This window comes from Muntiacus reevesi, chromosome 6, assembly GCF_963930625.1.
Source record: "Muntiacus reevesi chromosome 6, mMunRee1.1, whole genome shotgun sequence".
Lineage (NCBI taxonomy): Eukaryota > Metazoa > Chordata > Mammalia > Artiodactyla > Cervidae > Muntiacus > Muntiacus reevesi.
Genome location: NC_089254.1, coordinates 38,286,952 through 38,310,705, shown reverse-complemented (window position 1 = coordinate 38,310,705; position 23,754 = coordinate 38,286,952). Strand labels below are relative to the sequence as shown.

General features: G+C 35.1%; 1 protein-coding gene across 8 annotated transcripts in view; it reads left to right on the top strand.

The window, feature by feature from the left end:
• The window catches only part of LOC136170448 (platelet glycoprotein 4), a 208,676-nt gene that overhangs the window by 156,969 nt on the left and 27,953 nt on the right, over positions 1 to 23,754 (top strand). For 7 of the 8 annotated variants that reach the window (XM_065938627.1, XM_065938624.1, XM_065938623.1 and 4 more), the window contains 3 exons: positions 11,746 to 11,835; positions 13,262 to 13,469; positions 23,280 to 23,440. In XM_065938627.1, the coding sequence (XP_065794699.1) occupies positions 13,350 to 13,469; positions 23,280 to 23,440 (281 nt within the window). In that variant the 5' untranslated portion in view covers positions 11,746 to 11,835; positions 13,262 to 13,349. Of the gene's footprint in view, positions 1 to 3,795; positions 3,883 to 11,745; positions 11,836 to 13,261; positions 13,470 to 23,279; positions 23,441 to 23,754 lie in introns of those variants that run through there. The other variant, XM_065938622.1, reaches the window with a different exon arrangement.

Here is a 23,754-nt window from a genome sequence, read left to right as displayed (position 1 = left end):
GCCAAAACAAGTACATACTTTTCACCTAGAAATTTCACTTTCTGCTAGTTACTAGTGTCCTAGCACAGTAAACAAAATTATGTATGTACATACATTTTTAGCATTGTTTTTGTAATATCAAAGAACAATTTGGTTAGCCAAAAAGTTCAGGTTTTTCCATTATGTGTGTATGTGCATGTTCAGTCGTGTCCAACTCTTTGTAACCCCATGGACTGTAGTCTGCCAGGCACTTCTGTCCATGGGATTCTCCATCCAAGAACACTGGATTGGGTTGCTATTTCCTCCTCCAGGGGACCTTCCTGACACAGGGATTGAATCCGTGTCTCCTATGTCTCCTGCATAGGCAGGCAGATTCTTTACTCTGAGCCGCCAGGGAAGAAAGGTGTAACAGAATGGAAAAAGAAAAATCAAAAGTTCTATTACATATGATATTGGTCATTTAAAAGGCAATGGTACATTCTTAGGACTATTTTTTCAATAATTGAGAAAGAAAACAGAGAATTAACACTATCAGTGATATGAAAATATCTCCAAGTCCCTTGATATTAAAGAGACAAGTTGTAGAAAGTGTGATTCAGTATATGGTTTAGTCCGTGTGTGTGTGTGTGTGTATGTTATATTTAAGTTTATACTTAGAAATCAGTAAAATGATGACTCTATGCTGTGTGTTTATGCTTATAAGTTTATAACATACAGAAGAGTATACTTACAAGTTTATATATACATGTAAGTTTAAAATTTATAAAATTCCTAGGTGGTGGTGACATACCTAATGTTGGCCACTTTTGAGGAACAAAATTGATGCTTGAGTGAGACTTCTCTCATTTTACACCTTTTTATAATATTCAATATTTTTTACTTGTCCATATTACCTTAATGAATTCCCTAAAATAAAAATTTGCTTAACAGAAAATGATCACCATGCCAATTATTTATTAAACAAACACTATCTATGTCAAGGACTGCACTGAGCCCATCACATCACTACTCTCACCTCTGCAACAACTCTGAGAGGGAGCTATTTCCAGTGGCAACAAGTCACACACTGTAGGAAGGGATGAATTCCAAAATCTGAGTTAGGTCCATTTACTTCCATAGCATATGCCCTTCATCTCAAAGCATTGTTTATCTGTGGTATGAACAAATAGTATAATAACCTCTTGTTTCTGGCCATTCTCATTTCTTTCAAAAATATTATTGTGGTTATGACAATCATGTGCATCCAGTCATTCAACTGATTACCAGCTATGAGCCTGCTCTGTGCTCCTGGGGCTTCAGCAGTGCAATAAACAGACAAGGGTCTCTCATTCCATGAGTCAACATTCTAGCAAATGCAGAGAAAGGACCAAAAAAAAAGTCAAATGCTTGTCTGATGGTGCTGTGTGATCTCCAGTAACCAGAGCAGAAGGGAGAAAGGGACAATGACTCCAGGGGAAGGGAAGCACTTCGTTGCCTCATAGTCAGGCCACTGTCAAGAGCTGCACACAGTCCACCTCAGTTAGTCCTTATTATGATTCTCATATTTAGTTTTCTCCATTTTTTGATTAATAAAGTAAGAATAAACTGTTAGTTAACTCCTGATCCCCAGTCAATATAGCTAGTGGTAGTACATCGCAAGTCACTGTAGTCTGTCTGATCCAAGTTCTAAGAGATCTTCCAGGTAAAAAGTTTGCAAAGCACTGTGCCTAAGCTGACTTACCATACTGAGAGTTTGAGCTTTCATTCTGCTACATCGGTCAGTGTTCTAGTAGACTTACAGAGGTAAGGTATATGCTCATATAAAAGCATCCCTTAAAAATACTGCATATACATAATCTTTTAAAAATGAAAACCCCAACATGCATTACTGAGAAATGGGAGCAGCAGTTTTCTGCCTTGTTGTTCAAGGTGAACGTTTTGCTCAAAATACAGACATGATTGCAGATTTTACTTGGCTCTGGGTTTCCTGTATCAGGAACTGTTGTGCACAGTATTAAACAGCTAACAGCTGCCTCTGGGAATGCAAATTTGATTTTTTGGGCTGCTATGGGAAAGTGTGACATTTTCCTCTCCAAAGACAAAGAATGTAGATGTCATTAGACTACTGATTAAATAGTAATCCAAATAAGTTCAGTATCAGCTTAGGTATCAATTTTACACGTATTTTTTCTGAAATATCTTACTCTAACAATGTTCATTTTTTATATAATTTAATTATCCTTTCAGTGCATTTAAGATAGGCTGTTTAAAATAGCATCTGAACCTCTGTGTTGGTGGGCTATTTCTGAATTGTCACACTGGAGGGTATTTGTGTACGTGTGTACATGTGTGTATTTGTGAGAATTAAGGCTGAGAAGGAAATGTATCAAAGCAGCTTAAATACAATAAAATAGATATTCACAATCAAAATAATTATTAAACTAGCCTTTATATTACCTTTTTATTAGTATAACAAAGATAAAATGTCACAGTGATAAGGGAATCATCTTTAAAAATTATCTAAAATCTTTATTCTTTTTAAAAGAAAAGCATAAATCATAATGAGATTACACAGGCCATTTCTACTTTATCCTAATTGATATTTGGAAAAACAATCCCAGTATAACTAAAGACTTCTATAACTTATTAATTTTTAAATAAATTTTTCTATAAAAATATCCTGGAAAAAGAAAGCAATGCTCAAGGTAAAATATTGCTTTGGGTTCCTTTCCAGTTGTATTGCACAGCTAGCAAATGAGAATCTAACACATGCCTAGAAGCAAGAGCACAAACAGCCCCAGTGTGAGGACTGGTTTAAATATGAGCTAATGAAGTAAATGTATTTCTGCCTGTTATTATTATGCTGTTGTCTTTCAAGGCTGAGTTAGAGGCATTTATTCATCTGATCGGTCTGACAGATAACAGGCTTAACCTGAAGATTTTTATCTTCCCTGTAGGATTGGGATTTTAACATGCGGGTCTTTTCTCCCCAAAAGTTTAAGGCCTTCTTTTTTGATGAAATTTTAAAATAATGCCTTTCTTTTAAAGTAACTTCATTATATACTTTTACTGTTTAGGATGGCTTTTAATATGAAATTTTATTTAAATATTATTTAAAATTGTCTTTTTATCTAAAGAGAGCTAAGAGAAATACAACTTCTTGGTATTCACAGGAGGATTTTGCTCTGTTAATGCAATTTCTGTAAGACTAACAGAAAATAATAGTGAAGAGCTTCTAGTTAGAACAGTAGGCTATTTCCTTTTTTAAAGTCTGTTTGTCATCCCTGTTGATTGACAAAGTCCAACTGTTTTCAAAATCATTAGGCTTGACACACTTTGGATAAATGATGCATAGAAAGTACGTTTTATTTAAACTTCATGAAATAGGTGTTTCAAGCAGGAAAGTGAGTCCTGTAATTCTTCCCAATCTACATTTTCCACCCCGGGGCCCGGTTTATCATCTGGAATAATGACTTATTAATATAATAAAAGAGTATATGAAAGGCTGCTCAGCAAGTTAGCTCCTTTTGTCTCTCAGGCCTCTGACTTACTTGGATGGGAAAATGGCCAAAAGGAAAAAAAAAAAAAAAGACAGCAGAAGATCTCAGATATAGGTAATAGGTCCTCACTACAATATAAAAACAGACCCTTAAGACCTATCACACCCCTCCCACACACTCTAAGTGGGAGGTGTGGGGTTTCCTTTTTTTTTTCAAGCTCCTTTTGGAACAAACCACTCATTAGGATCTGACTGACGTTGCCTTTCTCTTTTTTTTTTTCTTAAAGCATATTTAAACTCACACACTTTTTATAATGAGGATTTCAGTGTAGGGTTTTCTGCAGGATACCATTTGGTCCTACTAAGAACTGACTGTTCAAATGTTGGAACATTTGATCGGAAAATACTTCTTAGTCTTTTTAAAGGTAAGTCGTACTGATTTTTTTTAAAATTTCTGTCTCCTAAGTGACAGGAGATGACACTACTATATACACACCCTTAAAGTTATAGAGCAGCAGCAGTAAGCAGGAATTGTTTTTTGAAATCATTAGGCTTTTCCTAAAAGCTAGGTTTGTGCTGTTTCCAAAGTTATCAACCTTACCTTTTATATTTAAGAAATATTAAAACTTTGTCCAATAATCAATGTCATGTTGCTTCTTGATGTTTAAAACCTTATGTTTATGCATAAAAAGTTTTTGCTAAAATGATGTACTATCCAATTTTGTTACTTCAGTACTTTTATTGTCTACTCAGGGTATTTATGCATGGTTCTTAATTTAAATTATGAATGAAAATCAACATAAATAAAAATCAGTTTAGTAGGATTAGTTCTTAAAAGTCACTTGGCACTCTTATGCCAACCTGCTTTCTAATATGCAATTCATCAGTACCTATTAGTTTAGAGAGTCTTTGGTTTATTTAATCTTCTATTTTTTAATGTCACAATTTTTTGGTGAACCTGACTTTGTCTACATGGTTAACAGCAGTGTATATTTTGGATATATTCCTCTTCAGCATTTTTAAAAATTTCATTCTCACTGAATTTTACTTGCTGTTGGGAATGGTAAGTTATATTAATTCCAAACGATTCTGATTTATATAACTGTATAAATTATATAAAATTTGGTAATAGAATTTTTTTAAATGGAAGTTTTTGTGTTTTTAGGAAACTTATTACCAATATCAGCAAATTATTTTCTTGAATGATAATACTAATAAATGACAAATCCTTCTGGAGAAATTTAAAGTTATAAATTATACTAAGTGAAAACGGCATACATAACTGTAAATGGCATAAATTCTCTAAAGTAAATTTCAAACAGTTTCTAGAATTGTCAAGTAACATATTGAAAAATGTTTTTAAAATCTTTGCATGTACTTTTTAGTTTTTTAGTGTGTAGTTTTAAATTAATTTTAAAAAGTGCTCTTAATATTCAATAAAAAAATAACCAACATAATATTTATCAAAAATTTTGTTTATAGAGAGTCCAGTGGTCCACTGGATTTCATGGGAGAAAAAAAATACAAAGAAATTTTTTTCATTTACCAGAATCATTAGAAGACCAGAACAATAAACTCAATACACAAACATCAGATAGAAGTTAAACTGAGAGGAATAAAACTATAATTAGAGAGGTACTGGACAGAATGCACTGAAAATTTTGGAATTTATCTTGGGAGTTATAGTTGCTACACTATAGGCAAAACATCTTGTGGATTTTTTCTTCCTGAAAGAAAAAAACTATTTTCTGGTTTAATCACAAGGTATATTTTAATTCAGTGGCCCAAGTCATGGCTGAAAGTTTTGAAGAATTATTCTAACCTAGGAGTTGATTTTTCATTTGCATAATATTCTAAACCCCTGTATACCTAAGAATAAGCCATCTCATCAGATTTTATTGTAAACTAAGAGTTTTGGAAATGATCATTTATTATTTGTGAAAAAGACATATTTAGTAGAATTTTTTTAAAAATACCTGGCCAATTCACAATAATATTTTACTGTTATGTTACAGTTCAATATATTTCATAATATTTCAAAGAACATAACAGGTACTATGATAGGAAATTTTGTCCATTCTCACTGAATTTTACTTGACATTTATAATTATATATGATGTATATATACCCATTTTAGAGAAAACTGAGCCACAGAGAAACTATAATGTTAGCCTGTGAAGCAAACCTAAATTACCTGAATTCAAAGCCCAGAATAACTATTGAAAATATTATAGTATCTTCCTGTTCACAGGAAGAGTTGGGTTGGGGAAAAAGAAACAACAGCATTTCTACCAGGATTCAAAAATCAATAATGATTCTAGATAATTCTATTTAAACTGATAAGACTCTAAAAGAATCATTTCAAATCTATAGTAATCTCTTTAGTACTCTAAAACCTACTCCAAAAGACTGCTGTGTTTCTAGAAGAACATTTAATGTGATAATGAAGTCAACGTAATTATTATTTTAATGATTTTAATATTTCCACAAAAATAAAAGTTGTTATATTTGCAAGGCATGATTTAGTGAAGTGTATTCTATTATAGATATCTATACATTTTTTTTCTATTATATATATTTACTTCCATATATTCTGATAGGATGGAAATGCCCATATACATTAAAAAGATTATGGTAACTTCAATAAGAGAAGATGATGATTTCTGAACCTAGTTATTTAAACATTTTCCACAGAGCCCAAATGAGATGTGACTAGAAGGGGAAAGGACCACAGTTCCTGCGCATTTCGATCAGAATAGTTATTCTTTTAACTACCTTCATATGTTGGGATTGCATGTAAAATAGGTACTAACCTAGTGACCTTCTGTATCCACTTGATGAAACACAGCCAGATTTAAATAACTGATTTAACCAGTTTGATATGAATCTGCATCTTACTCATGTCTAGGGAATCATGGCTTTGAAAACATACCTAGATATCATGTTAAGTAAGAGTGTGAAAAGGAACTTAATTTGGAAAGCTAATTTTCATATTCAACCTGTCATTGAATTAATCACCCCCAAACTCCAAACCTGGGTTTTGTGGGCAAATACTGTATTGGGTGAGGAAAAGACTGTGTATTAAAAGAATTAGTGTGTGTCTAGTACAAAACAGAGATGTTGTGATCTGGTTTCCTATTCTGAGGAAAAGCAGAAGGAAGGCTTATGGATCGAATAAGAAATTTGAGATATTCACTCATGAGCTAGAAAATGTCATCCAGGTCCTGGCATTCATTCATAGCGCAAGTAAGTAATATGAAACTGTTTTAAAGTTTCACAGTTCACATCCCAGGAAACCATACCTCTTGGCCATGCCGTTTTCTGGGCGGAGTTTCCAAGGAAACACAGCTCTATACACACATGAAAATAATCACAAATTCTCTGGGAAGTTTCTCTATTATTCTGACCTACTTATGGGGACACTTCTTAAAGCTCAGTCTCAGTTCCTACCACCAGGGTTCCAACATAATGGAAAGGCATAACACTCATAAGTTCATCTAGAAACACACTGTTGACTTGACAGCAAGAAAATAAACAGCCCACACGCAGTTACGTTCACAAACTCTACAAAAAGAGCAGGATTTATGGTCTGTGAACTGACAGAACACAGCAGATCTCCACACAGATTCAAGAAAGTTATGGGATTAGTGGGATCTTACAGTGTCTTTACTTTCTCGTCCTTCTTCTTATAAGTCTCAAAAATAAGTTTTCTTCCCTGTATATGTGAATTTTTGTTTTCTAAATTGAAGTACTTTAAGTAAGCAGTAAATTATTATTTCTAATGAAGAAATAAGGGTAAAGGATAAAATTTAACCTAAAATTAGCAAATAAAATAAATTTTATTATGAAAGAATCTGTATGACTAAGAAAACCAAGTGTGCATAACGCAAATTTTATATGCTCTAAATAGCTACATTTGAGAGAATAGTGGGGATAAGCTCCACTTTATAAAGCTGTTATTGGGTACAGCGTGCTGAGTAACCTGAACTTTTCTATGTACTCAGTGCATGTCCTATTTAATTCGTTGGTTCCTCCTTTGCTTCAGGTGAATAAAACTACAGTGGCATGTGTGCTCGGTCGCTAAGTCCTGTCTGACTCTTTGCAACAACCCCATGTACTGTAGCCCGCTAGGCTCCTCTGTCCAATGGGATTTTTCAGGCAAGAATATTGGAGTGGGTTGCCATTTCCTTCTCCATGGGATCTTCATGACCCAGGGATTAAATCCACACCTCCTGCATTGGCAGGCAGATTCTTTACTACTGAGCCTCCTGGGGAAGCACAAATTACAGCTGACCCTTGTACAAAACAGGTTTGAACTTTGTCAGTCCACTTTTATGCAGTATCTTTTCAATAATTACTACAGTACAACCTGATTCAATAGATGCAGCTGGTTGAATACCACAGGTAAGCTGACGGTATAGTTACATGTAGATTTTCCACTGCCTGCATTGTCCATAACCCCTCTGCATTGTTCAAGGGTCAACTTGTATTTGTAATTTTGTAGTATGAAGCATAAGCTTGCATGTATGATTATAAGAACATACTTACTCATGGTGACAAGGCACTGAACATGATAAATGAACAAAAACAAGTAATTTCCCCATATTCTTGGGGGGAACTATTTCCCCCAAGACCCTCAGTGGGTGCCTGAACCTAGGGATAGCACCAAACCCTAAGTAGTCCCCTTCATCCAAGATTTTACTTTCTACAGGTTCAGTTAGCTTCACTCGACCACTTTTGACTGTGGATAAGTGAAACCATGGAAAGCAAAGCCATTGATAAAGAAGGATTACATTTATATAAAATATCTTGCCTATTTTTAGAGAAAAAAACTTGCATCAAGATAACGAAATAAGCTGACCAATTGAAAATTTGAAAAAAGTTCATAAAGTCAATCTCTTTCTGTCAAAAATATCAGTACATGTATGCAGGAATGTGAGTCACACTATTATCTTTGCTTAGACATCATCCAGACCAGTGTTAGACTAGTAACTGTCTAAGCGTGCAATTTAGCAGAATAAATTATTGACACTTCTGTTTTCTGATGAACTTGATTCAACAGCAGTGGGTTGTGTGCACTATCTCACTTCAGTTTTAAGTTCAAAGCAGACAAAGTCTAGGCAGTACCCAGGTCTGCCCATAACTAGACATCTCTGGGCGCAGGGTCCCTGAATGGCATAATAATGAGCTTTCATGTTTAGAGAAGAAGGCACAGAAGAACACATTGGATGATCCAGCAGATCTTTTAGGACTTTTTGCCCCTTGGGACTCTTCACTATCGTCCACGGGACTGCTTGAATAAAGGCTAACGATTCTGGGAAAGGTCAGACAGATTCTCAACTAGGTGATGGCACAGAATCTGCGAACGGACATAATACACACCTATATCCATTTCAGAAATAAAATATTTGTAATTTTAAAATCATTTTATATTCCATCTGACAGAACTGCAAATGACATTAATATTGAATAATTTTGTGGCATTTATATAGAAAATATCTTTTCAAAAGAGATGATTTGAGTTGTATTCCTGATGTTACATAAACGAAACTAGAATTTGATCCTCGGTATTTCCTGCTCTGAATTTTTAATGAATTGCAATTCACAGGTTTCTATAGAGATGCTCCTCAAGCATTCTAAACATGGGACAAGATAGTGCTAGGTGGGACACAGGAGACCAAGTTAGGAATCAGGGTTTCAGTGAACCCACAAATGCTGTAATCTAAGTCACTTGGCTTGGGTTTCCATGTAAGGATTTGAGTGAAGAACCAGTTCAGCTGCTTAAATGAAAAAAATAGGGATCTCATCTTACAATCTTACTTTACACATAGAGAAATTGAGGAACAGAGCAATTAAATAGCTTGCCCATGGTCATCTGGCATAGAGTGGCCAATCACACTTTGGTTTCATCTCAAGTCTCCCACCCTCAATTACAGCAGTTTGGATCCCTGTATTTTGATGTCTACCTCAAATATAACTTACCAAAGAGAACTGGGGAATGGTCTATAAGATGGGCATTCAGTAAAATAGTACTTGATAAGTTCCCCTGAATATGATCACTTACATACAGTACAGCACACTCAAAATGATATTCACAAGTAGAAAAGAGATTCTACTTGTGAATATCTAGTAATTATTATCAAGTTTAAATAATTTATTCCACTGTATTATGACAATCCTACCCAAAGCCATAGAAGGGAGCATGTTATTTTTCATCCTCTGTATTAAATCGTTTCAGTCATGACCAATGTGACCCTATGGACTGTGGCCCGCCAGGCTCCTCTGTCCATGGAATTTTCCAGTCTAGAATACTGGAGTGGCCATTCCCTTTTCCAGGGGACCTTCCTGACCCAGGGATCGAACCTGTGTCTCTTGCATCTCCTGCACTGGCAGGCGGGTTCTACCCCCAAGCAATTAATAAAGGAAGGAAAGCTATGCCAAACTTAGTGTACTGAAAAGCAGAGGCATCACTTTTTCTACAAAGGTCCGTATAGCCAAAGCTATGGTTTTTACAGTGGTCATGTACAGATGTGAGAGTTGGACCATAAAGAAGGCTTAATGCCAACAAATTGATGCTTTCAAACTGGGGTGCTGGAGAAGACTCTTGAGAGTCCCTTGGACTACAAGGAGATCAAACCAGTCAATCCCAAAGGAAATCCACTCTGAATATTCATTGGAAGGACAGGTTGAAGCTCCAGAACTTTGGCCACCTGATGTGAAGAGCCGACTCATTGGAAAAGACCTGATGCTATGAAAGACTGAAGGCAGTAGGAGAAAGGGGTAGCAGAGGATGAGATAGTTCGATAGCATCATAGATTCAATGCATATGAATCTGAGCAAACTCCAGGAGATAGTGGAGGACAGAGGAGCCTGGCGTGCTGCAGTCCATGGGTTGCTAAGAGTCACTAATGACTTAACAGCTAAACAACTCAACTTGCTCAGAGACATAAAATTCCACAGGAAAAATAAATCACTTGTTCAGGCTTGTGTGTTTTGTTTACATTGGGAAAAAACATGTGACATTAATGACTATTCAAGCTTCTTAGCCACCAGGACCTCAGTGTGAATCAGTTTGTTCATCCTGATTTACAGTGGATCATCCTAGGTATTTGGTATAAGTGAATGGAAATCCTGAAGAATGAAAAAAGTTTGTAAGATTTTCCTTTATCCATTTTGAGGGAAAGTCTTATTCCTTTATTATCTTAACACTATTCTTAACATTTTCTTAGCTAAGCAATTAATACTTTTAAAAAATTAAATGCTTACTCAAGTGGGGAGAAATACTAATAAAACTAAAACCATCAGAATGGTACTGCAACCACAACCAAGCTATGGAGGGAAAATCTGAAACCATAACGAAGTATGATTTTTACTATTATCCTTACAAGACTGAAAAAAATATTGTGTGTCCCTCCAATCTGTTGCAATTTTTGTTTTACTTGGGCAAGGGCATTCTGAAGTAGGGAATATTTGTTTACAAGCTACAAAGTACAATCTGTTTATCAATGTCAGGTCAACCCTAGTATAGATTTCTTACTGAAATCAAAACTGCTCAAATAGTTTGTTTTAGGTATTTGAATAATAAAGTCTTGTTACAATAGGATCTACTTATTACACTAAGAATTTTCTTCCAAAGATAAGACTGAGTGAAATACATATTGACACAGTCTAATTGATTTTAACAGAATTATTGTGAATCAGTTTATTATTGTTGTTTAGTCTCTAAGTCAAGCCTGATTCTTTTGTGACCTCATGTACTATGGCCCACTAGGCTCCTCTGTCCATGGGATTTCCCAGACAAAATTATTGGAGTGGATTGCCATTTGCTTCTCCAGGGGATCTTCCCAACCCAGGGATCCAACCCACATCTCCTGTATTGGCAGCCAGATTCTTTACCACTGAGTCACCAGGGAAGCCGCATGAATCAGCTCCCTACAGCAAAAGGAAAACTATTGCTCTTAAATATGTTAAAATATACATATTTGAGGCTAGTAAGAAAGCAATACCTATTACAGAATCTAGATATACTCTACCTTACATATTTTCTTCAAGCTCTGTTCACCTTTAGATGATATAAAAATCAGTTATTAAAAAGAACATATTCTGTAAAATATTTCAACGTTTTCAACACAGTTGATACAAAAGAATTCAAGCATGAACTCAATATCCATGAAAAAGGAATTTTCTTTTAACAGTGATTATAATTTTGGTGGTATTAGAGAGTAGTGTAGTGTTAATTTTCTTACAATGTATTTCCCTAATTTACTCGTGTTTTTTTGTTTTAATAGATAGGTTACCACTGATTAGAAGAACTGACTCCTTCTAAGACTCATCAGATCATTTCCTGTAAAAACTGTATCTTTCTAATTGTGAAAAAGGTAAAGAAAACATCTGTTACCATTCTTGTTTAGCATTTCGATGGAATAGACCCCAGTCAACCCACATTCAATCTGCAGAACATCAGGTTCAGCTCAGTTCAGTCGCTCAGTCGTGTCTAGCTCTTTGTGATCCCATGAAGCACAGCATGCCAGGCCTCCCTGTCCATCACCAACTCCCAGAGTCCACCCAAACTCATGTCCATTGAATCAGTGATACCATCCAACCATGTCATCCTCTGTCATCCCCTTCTCCTCCTGCCCTCAATCTTTCCCAGCATCAGAGTCTTTTCCAATGAGTCAGCTCTTCACATGAGGTGGCCAAAGTATTGGAGTTTCAGCTTCAGAATCAGTCCTTCCAATGAACACCCAGGACTGATCTCCTTTAGGATGGACTGGCTGGATCTCCTTGCAGTCCAAGGGACTCTCAAGAGTCTTCTCCAACACCACAGTTCAACAGCACCAATTCTTCTGTGCTCCTCTTTCTTTATAGTCCAACTCTCACATCCATACATGACTACTGGAAAAACCATAGCCTTGACTAGACGGACCTTTGTTGGCAAAATAATGTCTCTGCTTTTTAATATGCTGTCTAGGTTGGTCATAACTTTCCTTCCAAGGAGTAAGCGTCTTTTAATTTCATGGCTGCAGTCACCATCCGCAGTAATTTTGGAGCCCAGAAAAATAAAGTCAGCCACTGTTACCACTGTTTCCCTATCTATTTGCCATGAAGTGATGGGACCGGATGCCATGATCTTAGTTTTCTGAATGTTGAGCTTTAAGCCAACTTTTTCACTCTCCTCTTTCACCATCAAAAGGCTCTTTAGTTGTTCTTCACTTTCTGCCATAAGGGTGGTGTCATCCGCATATCTGAGGTTATTGATATTTCTCCCGGCAATCTTGATTCCAGTTTGTGCTTCTTCCAGCCCAGCGTTTCTCATGATGTCCTCTGCATATACGTTAAATAAGCAGGGTGACAATATACAGCCTTGACGTACTCCTTTTCCTGTTTGGAACCAGTCTGTAGTCACCCCGGTAGTATTGGGCAAATGGCTGTGTTTAGGTGGAAAAGCCAGATAGAGGGCAAAAATGTCCATAAGTGTCTCCGGCTGACAGAAGGTAGGCAGAGGGCAAGAGTACGTAAACATATTCTCCATAGATAAGAGTTCAGTATGTTAATCATCCACAGGAAGAAAAAACTTTAAAGAGGAGAATTTTGAGGAAATGCTTTGCGTGATGATATTTATTATTTCTACCACTGGTAGGTAGGTTGCATTAAAAAAAAATTACAAGACCTAGAAAGTTTTATTTTAAAAAAATCTGTCTATAACTGGCAAGATGATTTGTTTCAGTTGCGTGTTTTCCTTGTACTTTGATCTTTTTGTACTGATATTTATGCTTCTGTTTTATGATCTCCTTCTAATGATAGAACCAGACCTCTTGGCAACCACCTTCATCAGACCCGGGAGTTTGAAAGAAGCAGGTGCTGCACTTCAGTTTTTCCTTGAACAAGAAACATGGGCTGCAGTCGAAACTGTGGGCTCATTGCTGGTGCTGTCATTGGTGCAGTCCTGGCTGTGTTTGGAGGGATTCTAATGCCGGTTGGAGACATGCTTATTCAGAAGACAATTAAAAAGGTACAAGTGGTATCAAGAATATTTCTTTCCATCCTGATTCAGTCTACCTTGACTTATTTTTGGCTTAGGGTTCCTGTTTTATATTTCATTATAGCTGGCAATTATGTGTCTAACACAAAGGTAATTTTGAACAACTGAAACTCTACATGATAGAGAAATAATCAAAGTATGATGTATACTCTATATGAATGCACGGTCATCTTAAGTCTAAATATTTAATTTCTGACAAAAACTATTCTAGGTATGCAGGTAAGTAGAAATAATCCCATTTAATTATGTACAAAGGGTATGCAGATATGCTTTTCATATGCTTTTGAATGAGAAATGAGTGTTATATTGTGAGGGTACTTTTATAAAAGTAGTTGCACTTTGGTTACAGCTGATTAAAGTAAAATCATATATAACTTCAAACTATGTTTAATAAGTATAACTTAAAATTGTGTTTAATATTGATTTAGGAATATTTGGTAAAACTGGTAAAATTTATTTTTGTTTGGTAAACTGTTCTATATGTGTGTAATATTAATAATATATGATTTTTATAAACATTTCCTACTGATGAAGGTTGATAAGGGACTTTTAGAAAATACTTTCAGAAATGTTATGCAGAACATATCCCAGTATATATATATATATATATATATATGTATGTGTGTGTGCGTATATATATATATATATATACACATACATATATATATATATGTATGTATACAAGCAAGTTCACTATAGATTTAACTAAAAATAAAGTGACTTAATATATAGGCTTTGTACAACAAACTGAAATCTGTCTCTCATCCTAGTTTCTTCTAATTCAGCTTTATACTCACCAACTTTAATTGATAAAGAAAAGGAAGACTAGAATAAGGAGAAGTATATCTGCTGAAGTCCTAAACCAGGGATAGCAAATTCAAATGACTTCAGGGTTTGGAGACAAGCCTTAAAGAAAAGCTACCAAGAACAATATAAAAACAAGACAATGACTACTGTGAAGTTAAAAGTGTGTGCCCTGCTCAGAGGCATGTGTGTTTATTTTTAAAATATAATGCTGGCCAAATAAACATATCTGAGTGCTAGCCTCAGCTGTCATCCTGGTTCAGATGCCAGTGATCTAGACGGCAGTAAGCAGAATGCACAGAGGAGATCAACAAGAACTGAATCATAAATGGGCTAGACTACCAACTCATACTGGAGTTTCTGTTCCTGTCAAGACCTTTATCTGTCTCATCCATTCACCCATGTTTGACATCCTACTCTTACTAGGAGTTTAAATAATTACAATTATTTTTCACTAAAGGACTGCCTGACTTAATATGAAGATTTAATTTCAAATCTAGTTGCCCAGGACAAGAAGTTACTATTTTCCAAAGCTTTTTTGGTTTTTGTTCACCTAAATGCTTAGTCTGTAAATCAAAAATTTTTCTGGTTGTACTATTACAGCTATTGTCTTAGTACAACAGATTATGAAATAGGACATTTTTGGTACAGTTTCTATACTTGTATGCTACATTTGCTTAATAATCACACAGGCGTTTCTATCTTTTCTCCTGCTGACAGCAGAAATTTTAACCTCATGCATTTAACTGGAAATATTATACATTAAATACCATCTCCTTCCTTGGAATTCCCCACTTTTCTTGATATTATTTTAATATAGCTCAATAGAGACAGACAGGAGATGGTGAGGTGTGGAGTGTCTAACGTGTTAGAGAGAACTGCTATTGTCCTATATCCTTTCTGCTCTGTAAACTCACTTCCCTTCTGTATCTGTGGAGTGAGAACAGGATAAATTTTGACACACAGACTATAATTTTTTTTTTTAATCTTCAGAAGAGAAAAGCGACAATAATCTTCCAATGCACAGCATCTTAGACTAAGATTTTCTATCATATTTGATAATCAGTAGCAAACAATGATCATCTATTATTTCTTCTTATTATTCTACAATATTATACAGAGTCTCTGTTAGACATCATGAGAGGCACTAACATCTATTTTAATTGTTTAATATTTATCTCTAAGTTCATATGGCTAATCTTGAGGAAATAAGAGTTTTCAGACATCAAAAATTTGTATAGTGGCTAAGAGAGAATAAATATTTATCTCAAGAAATATAAATTTTAATTGGGAAAAAGCATATTGTAAAAAAAACTACAGAGACTTGTGAAACTCTGTAACTGAATTCTAAAGCATACACTATTCAGAAAGAGAACTTTCGCAGAGTATTCAGTAACTTCAGGAAGAAGGTGAGACTTGAGTTGGATTTTGAAGTATAAAATTTTGAAAGTCCAAAGAGAGTTCCAATAAAAGTGTCAAGGGACTGCTTAATGCCATGGAAAAAAGTTGTGGAAATGCAACTAAATACTGTGATGACAGAAGGAAAAAAAAATTTTTTTTGAGAAAAATATTTTTAAAAATGTGTCAAAATAAAGAAATAACAGCACAGATAATTAGAAAATAATAACGGGGTAAAATTTAGGTAACTTTTGAGCATCAGGCAGAAGACTATTTAATTAATGACATGAGAGGCAATAGTAGTATATATTTACCTGTAGTTGTCAGATATAACAAAATCTGCATTTAGAGACTGGTATCAAATATACTATATACTAATGAGTTATATGCCACACACACTAATATATTATACTATGTACTAAATAAATAAAGCATTTTTTTAGCCCTACTAAGAGCTTCATATATACTAAGTCATTTAATCTTCACAAATATCAATGAGAAGGTACTACCATCACAAGACCTTAAATCAACATGACAACTCACCTAGCCAAAAGGAATAGGAGTTCGTTTCTAAACCGAGGCAATCTGAAGGCAGAGATGAGATGATTTATACATTTTGCACTCTCTAATTCTACAGCAGAAAGTGTTGGAAAGTGAGGAGACCAAATACAGGAAATGTTATGTAGGACATGACCACTTTCAAGGAGAATTTAACACTCACTTTTAAACAGATCTTTGCACAGTTTGCACATAACAAAAGGCTCTCTGGTCTAGTGTGATGGAGTATGTAGAACTGATGGGTGATGGAATGCAATGGATAGAAGAACTAACTAAATAGGGGGAGAGAGGAGTAAAGATTTCAAACTCAAGATGTCCAGTTGTGTTCTTGACAGAAACATGTATACCTTGGAAGGGTGAAGCACAGAGGTTTTATAAGTGATTGAAAAGAACATCAGTGATATTTCAAAGGGAAGGTTCAGAGATTTGTTCATTATTACAGAGAATATAGATAAAACTAAACAATAGATATGTTTAAGGAGAGTTTTAGTATAGAGACAAAAGAGCAGAGAAATTACTACGGGATTTGTGCATTCAGAGGTAAGTAGGAAGACAACAGAAAACAGAAAAATTATTTTATATGAAGCAATGAAAAAAATAGACTGCACTTTTTTTAGAAGTTATTATGAAGCCAATTTTTAAGGAAAAAGTAAAATTATCTCAGGCAGATGAAAATTAAGGAAATAGTAGTTAGAACACAGTCACTAATAATTTTAAAATTATATTTTCAGTAGTGCCGAGTAATAAAGTGGGATAAAATAAAGAAATAGAATGCTTTCCCTTCTTATTTTTGAAATGAGGGTTACCTTCAATCTTTGGGTCACACTGTAACCCAGCTCAATATTCACAGACTAAGACATCATCTCTAAGACATCACTTCTCAGCCTTTTGGTTAAGATCAAGTGGCTCAGATGATAAAGCATCTGCCGGCAATGCAGGAGACTTGGGTTCAATCCCTGAGTCAGGAAGATTCCCTGGAGAAGGAAATGGCAACCCATTCCAGTACTCTTGCCTGGAAAATCCCATGGTCAGAGGAGCTTGATAGGTTACAGTCCATGGGTTGCAAAGACTCGACATGACTAAACGACTTCACTTTCATTTTTCAAGACATCATCAGAAGCCCTTCAATGGTCAGGAGCTGTGTAGTATAGTTAAGACAGCCTGCTTTTGCTCTCAGATTTTCATATAGCTGTGTTGACCTTGCTTATTTTAATTATGTGAAGATGTTGGGACTTTTTCTTTATTTAAATAAAACTGTTTCTTTTAAATTTAGTTTACAAAATTATTTTAAATATGAGATTAGCATATGTATCTGTTTGGCATACATGTAGAGGTCAAATCTTTGAATTATGTGTAAGCACAGACAGCCAAGTGTCTCACCCCTGCCTCAAGAGCACTTAGGTTAATACTGCTATTTTACAAATATTTATATATATATATATATATGTTGTACTACCAGTCAGTTTATCTCTACAATTAAAACTCATTGCATGTAACTTGCATTATTTAATGGACTAACAGCAAGTTGGCAAAGTTATTACCTATATATAAGCACCATAAAAACATTAAAGTGCTTAATTTAAAAAGATAAGAAAATCATCTTATCTTGTTCTCTAGAGTTGGAATTCTGATACTTTCTGGTTCTCAAAGATGACACCTGATACCAGTATCTGAAATGGCATAAAACAGTTGATACATTTTACCAATATATTTCTTTACTCACTATTTCCAAAGAAAATTTTGTAGGGTTTTTATGCATTATAGGTAATTATGCATTATGTAGGGTTTTATGCATTATAGCTGAATGCTTTTATACCAGTGTTTCAGATCATGATTCCTAGTAGAATTGAGTGGGACCAGCAGATTTATGCAATCTTGCTAGATAGACTAAAAGTCAGTGGCATGAGCAGCCACTAATGTGGAAAGCAGAAATTATCAAAGGACTTCAGAAAAAGGTCAAAGTTCTGGCACCACTCACAAAGGATAATTTATCACCTGACACTATAAAATATCACTTGATTAATATTGCTGAATATTATATAACAGGCAATTTTAAATAGTTTGAATTCACCTGTGATATTAACCATGGAATATCAAGACAATCAAGATATCTTTTTCAGTTAAAAGACTAATGTTCAATCATACCATCCTTCAATTACACCATTTCCTTTCCCCATTCTTAAAAAGAATGATCTTCTCGTAGCCAAAAAAATGCTTCCATATAAAATAAACATAAATGATTATAATTTTGACTTATTAAAATGACTATAATTTCAAAGTAACAGTCAATATTTGATAGCAAACTCTATACACGTATATATTAATTTCATGATGTATGCTTAGACTATTTCTAGATATAAAATAATTTTTACCTTATTATAGTATCTAAAAGCTCAAAAAAGTGCCAGATGTATATAGGTTGCTAAAGATAGTAGAATTTGTTTAAAATTTAATAATGACATGAGAACATGAAATAATCTAAAATAAATTCTAAATTTAAATAGTAAAACGTGGATTAAACATTAATCTGCACATTAACTCCAATAATAAAATCACATAAAAGTGTTTTAAAAAACAGCAGGTCAGCATGTGTAATTTTCTTCCTCCAGCCCAATTTAATATCAACATAGTATACTTTTCATGCCAAATAAAAATTCTCCCATTTTAGGTTCTTACATAAATACTTGGAGGCTGATTTCTTGAGTTTCTGAAACATATTATATCTAATCAATTCCACCAATTGTTATTCTGAGGTTTAACTGATGACTTGATAATAACCTGAGACCAAAAGCACTTTTTGACTGTTAGCACAACTAGCACCAATATTCTTTTTTTGTTTTGTTTTTTAATTTGATTTTTATTTATTTTCCATTTATTTTTATTAGTTGGAGGCTAATTACTTTACAATATTGTAGTGGTTTTTGCCATACATTGACATGAATCAGCCATGGATTTACATGTATTCCCCATCCCAGTCCCCCCTCCCGCCTCCCTCCCCATCCCGATCCCTCTGGGTCTTCCCAGTGCACCAACCCTGAGCACTTGTCTCATGCATCCAACCTGGGATGGTGATCTGTTTCACCCTTGATAGTATACTTGTTTCAATGCTATTCTCTTAGAACATCCCACCCTCGCCTTCTCCCACAGAGTCTAAAGGTCTGTTCTGTACATCTGTGTCTCTTTTTCTGTTTTGCATATAGGGTTATCGTTACCATCTTTTAAAATTCCATATGTATGCGTTAGTATACTGTATTGGTCTTTATCTTTCTGACTTACTTCACTCTGTATAATGGGCTCCAGTTTCATCCATCTCATTAGAACTGATTCAAATGAGTTCTTTTTAATGGCTGAGTAATATTCCATGGTGTATATGTACCATAGCTTCCTTATCCATTCGTCTGCTGATGGGCATCTAGGTTGTTTCCATGTCCTGGCTATTATAAACAGTGCTGCGATGAACATTGGGGTACACGTGTCTCTTTCAGATCTGGTTTCCTTGGTGTGTATGTCCAGGAGTGGGATAGCTGGGTCATATGGCACCAATATTCTAATCCTCCCTTTCTCTTTCTCTAGCATGTAAACACATAGGAGAAAATGTTTTGATCATAGGAAGACTTCTTGTAACTGGTTCTAAACAGAACAAATTGGGGTAGTAAGTGAAGAAGATGAAGACTCATTTCAGTATGTTTCTGCTTTTTTAGGGAAGTTTTGATTTCAGTGGATGGAGAATAAATATAGAAATGATTAAATAGCAGAAGCATCACAGGATTTTATATGAGTGATTGCACATGACTGGTTCAGACAGGAATGCTATGAATGAAATAATTAATATAATTATACCATATTCCACCTATATTGACTTTCAGAAATATTAACTTCATGTAGTTCAACCTCATATTATATCTAATATTATTATTATCCCTGTTTTACAAATAAGGAAGCTGAGGTACAAGAAATGAAATAACCTGCCCAAGTTTAAATGATTAGCATATGATCAAACTGGGAATCAAACTCATAGCATCTATTTCATTGTTAACCACTTCACTCTGGGCTTCCCAGGAGGCTCAAACAGTAAAGAATCTGCCTGCAATGCATGAGACCCAGGTTCGACCCCTGGATCAGGAAGATCCCTTGGAGAAGGGAACAGCAACCCGCTCTTATATTCTTTCCTGGAGAATTCCATGGACAAAAGATCCTGATGGACTACAATCCATCCAGTCACAAAGAGTCGGACATGACTGAGCAATTAACACTTTCACTTTTCACTCTAGGCTTTGAGTAAAGAAGCCAATATACTCAGTCAGGTTGGTAGTAGGGTAAGGAAATCTGCTTTATGTGATTCCATCTTTCAGTACTCTATAAGAACCTTGGGAAATGGGACAATATTATATTCTGAATATGTATTCTATATAGTTCATTCACAGGAACATAGACTAAAGTTGCCCATCATGTGGATGAGTACTGCTTTCCCATAGCAGCAATAATCAAGTGACCACAGGACTAGATAGAGGGTATAACAGTCCCAGACATCTGCCTCCAAATTAATGTAGCAAAACAGAACTTTCAAAGTAAATGGCTTTCAACTCAGCTGAAGACCATACCACACTAGAGTCAACAAGCTGAAATCCAGGGCTAAATAGTCTGAACGCTTAAAGTCAGGGATAGATACTGATGCATGTATCAGCCCAGGGAGAGGATCTTCAATTATATTACTATTTTTTTTACATAGAATTTCACCTTTGTATTTCAAATTTACTGAAAGATCCACAAAATAGGCCAGACAGTCCAAAGTCAATTTAAAATCAAGGCCTTTTAAATTCACAAAGAACATAAGAACTGGAACTCCTTTTTAAGAAGAGGTTATGATATATTTAGTCTTGATAGTCAAAGAGGTCTATACAAATTTCTAGTACCTAGGTAGTCTTAGGATCAGAAGAAATTCATTCAAATTCTGACTGATTCAATATTTTTCTCTGTCTCTGTACAAATTGTGGTTTTATAAAAACCACACAAGATTGGCGTGAAATGCCAGATTCACCATTATCTACTGCCAAATTGTTGTGTAACATTGAATCAGACATCTGCTTTTCTAGGACCCACTTCTACTACTAAAAAAAAAAGTGGATGGCGTTAGATGACCATAACTCTAAAGCTAGAAATTCAATGCACTCCTTTCAACTCTTTGTGTTTCAACTTCTGCATTTAAAAAATTATCTCCAGATTGACAAATAAGACAAAGTAACTCATGGCCCTTAGAAGAAAGACATGATACAGTTACAATGTTTCTTTATATAAAATACACAAGGGTTAGAGTCAGGGAGATTTCTGTCCCACAAAGAACATTATTGAAATAATATATATGTTTTGAGAGGTAATGATAAACAAATGATATTATACTAGTCCTTAAGATTCTACCATGTGAGAGGAATAATGTGTATGTGTGTATGTTCATGTGTGTTCTCCTCTCATAATTTCTCTTGAAATGGGTCAATGAACATAGCGTGCAGCTTCCATGTAGATTTCAGCTTCAGAATCCTCATCATTCACAGCAAACACCTTTACATTTAGAATAGCCGTACTTATCTATACATAATTTTGTCATGATTTGGGTTTGCTATGGAAGTAAGACTTTGGGGACTAATAAAACACTCTTCAAGGACAACTGCTTGTTAAAAGTACTAAGGTCTCACACTGCTTTAAGAGTTGCCATGTACCCAGTGTAAAAGGCTTGTGACAGCACAGGATTTTGTAATGGCATTTTAGTTGATGCCCTGTTCTCTAAGGAATTCCCTTTTTCTCTCCATTAAGCAATAAGTCAAATGTCCTGAAGATTGCTAATTCACTTTGACTTCTACCAACTAAATGCAGAGGTGACGGGAACAAAAAATATACCAGGGTGTAAAAGAGGACTAGCCTAAGGGTCAGCGACTAGGATCTTCATAGTGATTCTGCCACTAGGCATTTGCCTCAGTGACCCTTGAGCCAGGAACCTGGTTTCTCAGAGTGTCAGCATGCTCTCCTAGAAAATGTGCTAATAATGTTCACTGTCCTTTTCTGATCTATCATTCTATGAATTGATGCTTCCTGGTGAACTAAACAAACAGGTGAGATTGTTCTTGTGGGTTTTAGGCTTATTTTCTGTGAAATGATTTCCTTCCTCTTCCTCTAGCAGTAAAAGGGTAAGCTGGAGCTTTCCACCTGAGTATGTATTCCTTCCAAGGTAGTTAATTGGAAACATTGCCTGCCACAAAGTCACCTTTGTCTCCATTAGCTACTGGAGCTCCATAGGCTTCTTGCTCAGAAAGTAAAGCCTTGGAAGGAACCTGGGAGAGCATCTATGATAACTCCCTCACTTTACAGATAATAAAATTGACCTTAAAGGGTTTGGTGACTCTATTCTGTCTCAGCTCCTAAACTATTAATAGATACTTAGGTATCCATACTAATAGATACCTAGGTTTCTGCAAATATACTGAGAGGAAAGCCTCATTGATCAGGGTTTTGGATGGGAGAAATCAAAGTTGTGTTTCTCTTAACAAATGTTATCTGATTTTCCCCTGAAGTATCCAACTTCTGAAGAAAATGAGAAAACTTCTAATTCCACGAGATTTTTTCTGTTTTTCCGTTTTGCCTCTTCAGTCTGACTCATTGAGGGTACATAAGAAATTAATATTCAACCTGATAAGAACTTTTTTGAAATGCTTTAAACTTGCTTAATAAACTCTTACAAATTGTTGCAATATTGAAATAGGGTCACTCTAAAGCTTGCCAATGGTTGGCCTTACAATCACCAGACATGTTTGCAATATTACACACTGATTTTCCTTGCTGACTGAAAGAGATTGCTAACCATAATGTGTTGAAAACATTTCTGCTGCAAGCATGTGGCAGGTTGCAATGGTATTCATGAGCAGGATACTTAAGCTTGGTCTTTCACAGGCTAATGAAAGATTTTAAACTCCCAACAGGTGCCCATATTGGCTACAAAAAAATAATCCAAACTTATTTTCTTTTTCATAGGAAGTTGTCCTTGAAGAAGGCACAATTGCCTTTAGAAATTGGGTTAAAACAGGCACAGATGTTTACAGACAATTTTGGATATTTGATGTGCAGAATCCAGATGAAGTGGCAGTTAATAGCAGCAAAATTAAAGTTAAGCAAAGAGGTCCTTACACGTACAGGTGAGTCCCTAAAATACGTGGCACTCTTTCCTTGAACACATGTATTTCTGAAAAAGCTTCCACTTGACAGATGTCATGTATTGAAATGTACTTATTATTTTCTTACTATTAATATACATGGAAATATTTTGTTTCTGCCTACATAAAACCCTAATCTAAGGATTTAATGATTATTAAAAAACAGGTTTTATTACGAATTTACCAGCATCAGTTAACTACCCTACATTTAACAAGTCACACGTGTTTTACACTTGTGGCATATATGTTTCAAAAACTCTGAAATATGCATCTAAATAGAAAAAAAAAATCTATCA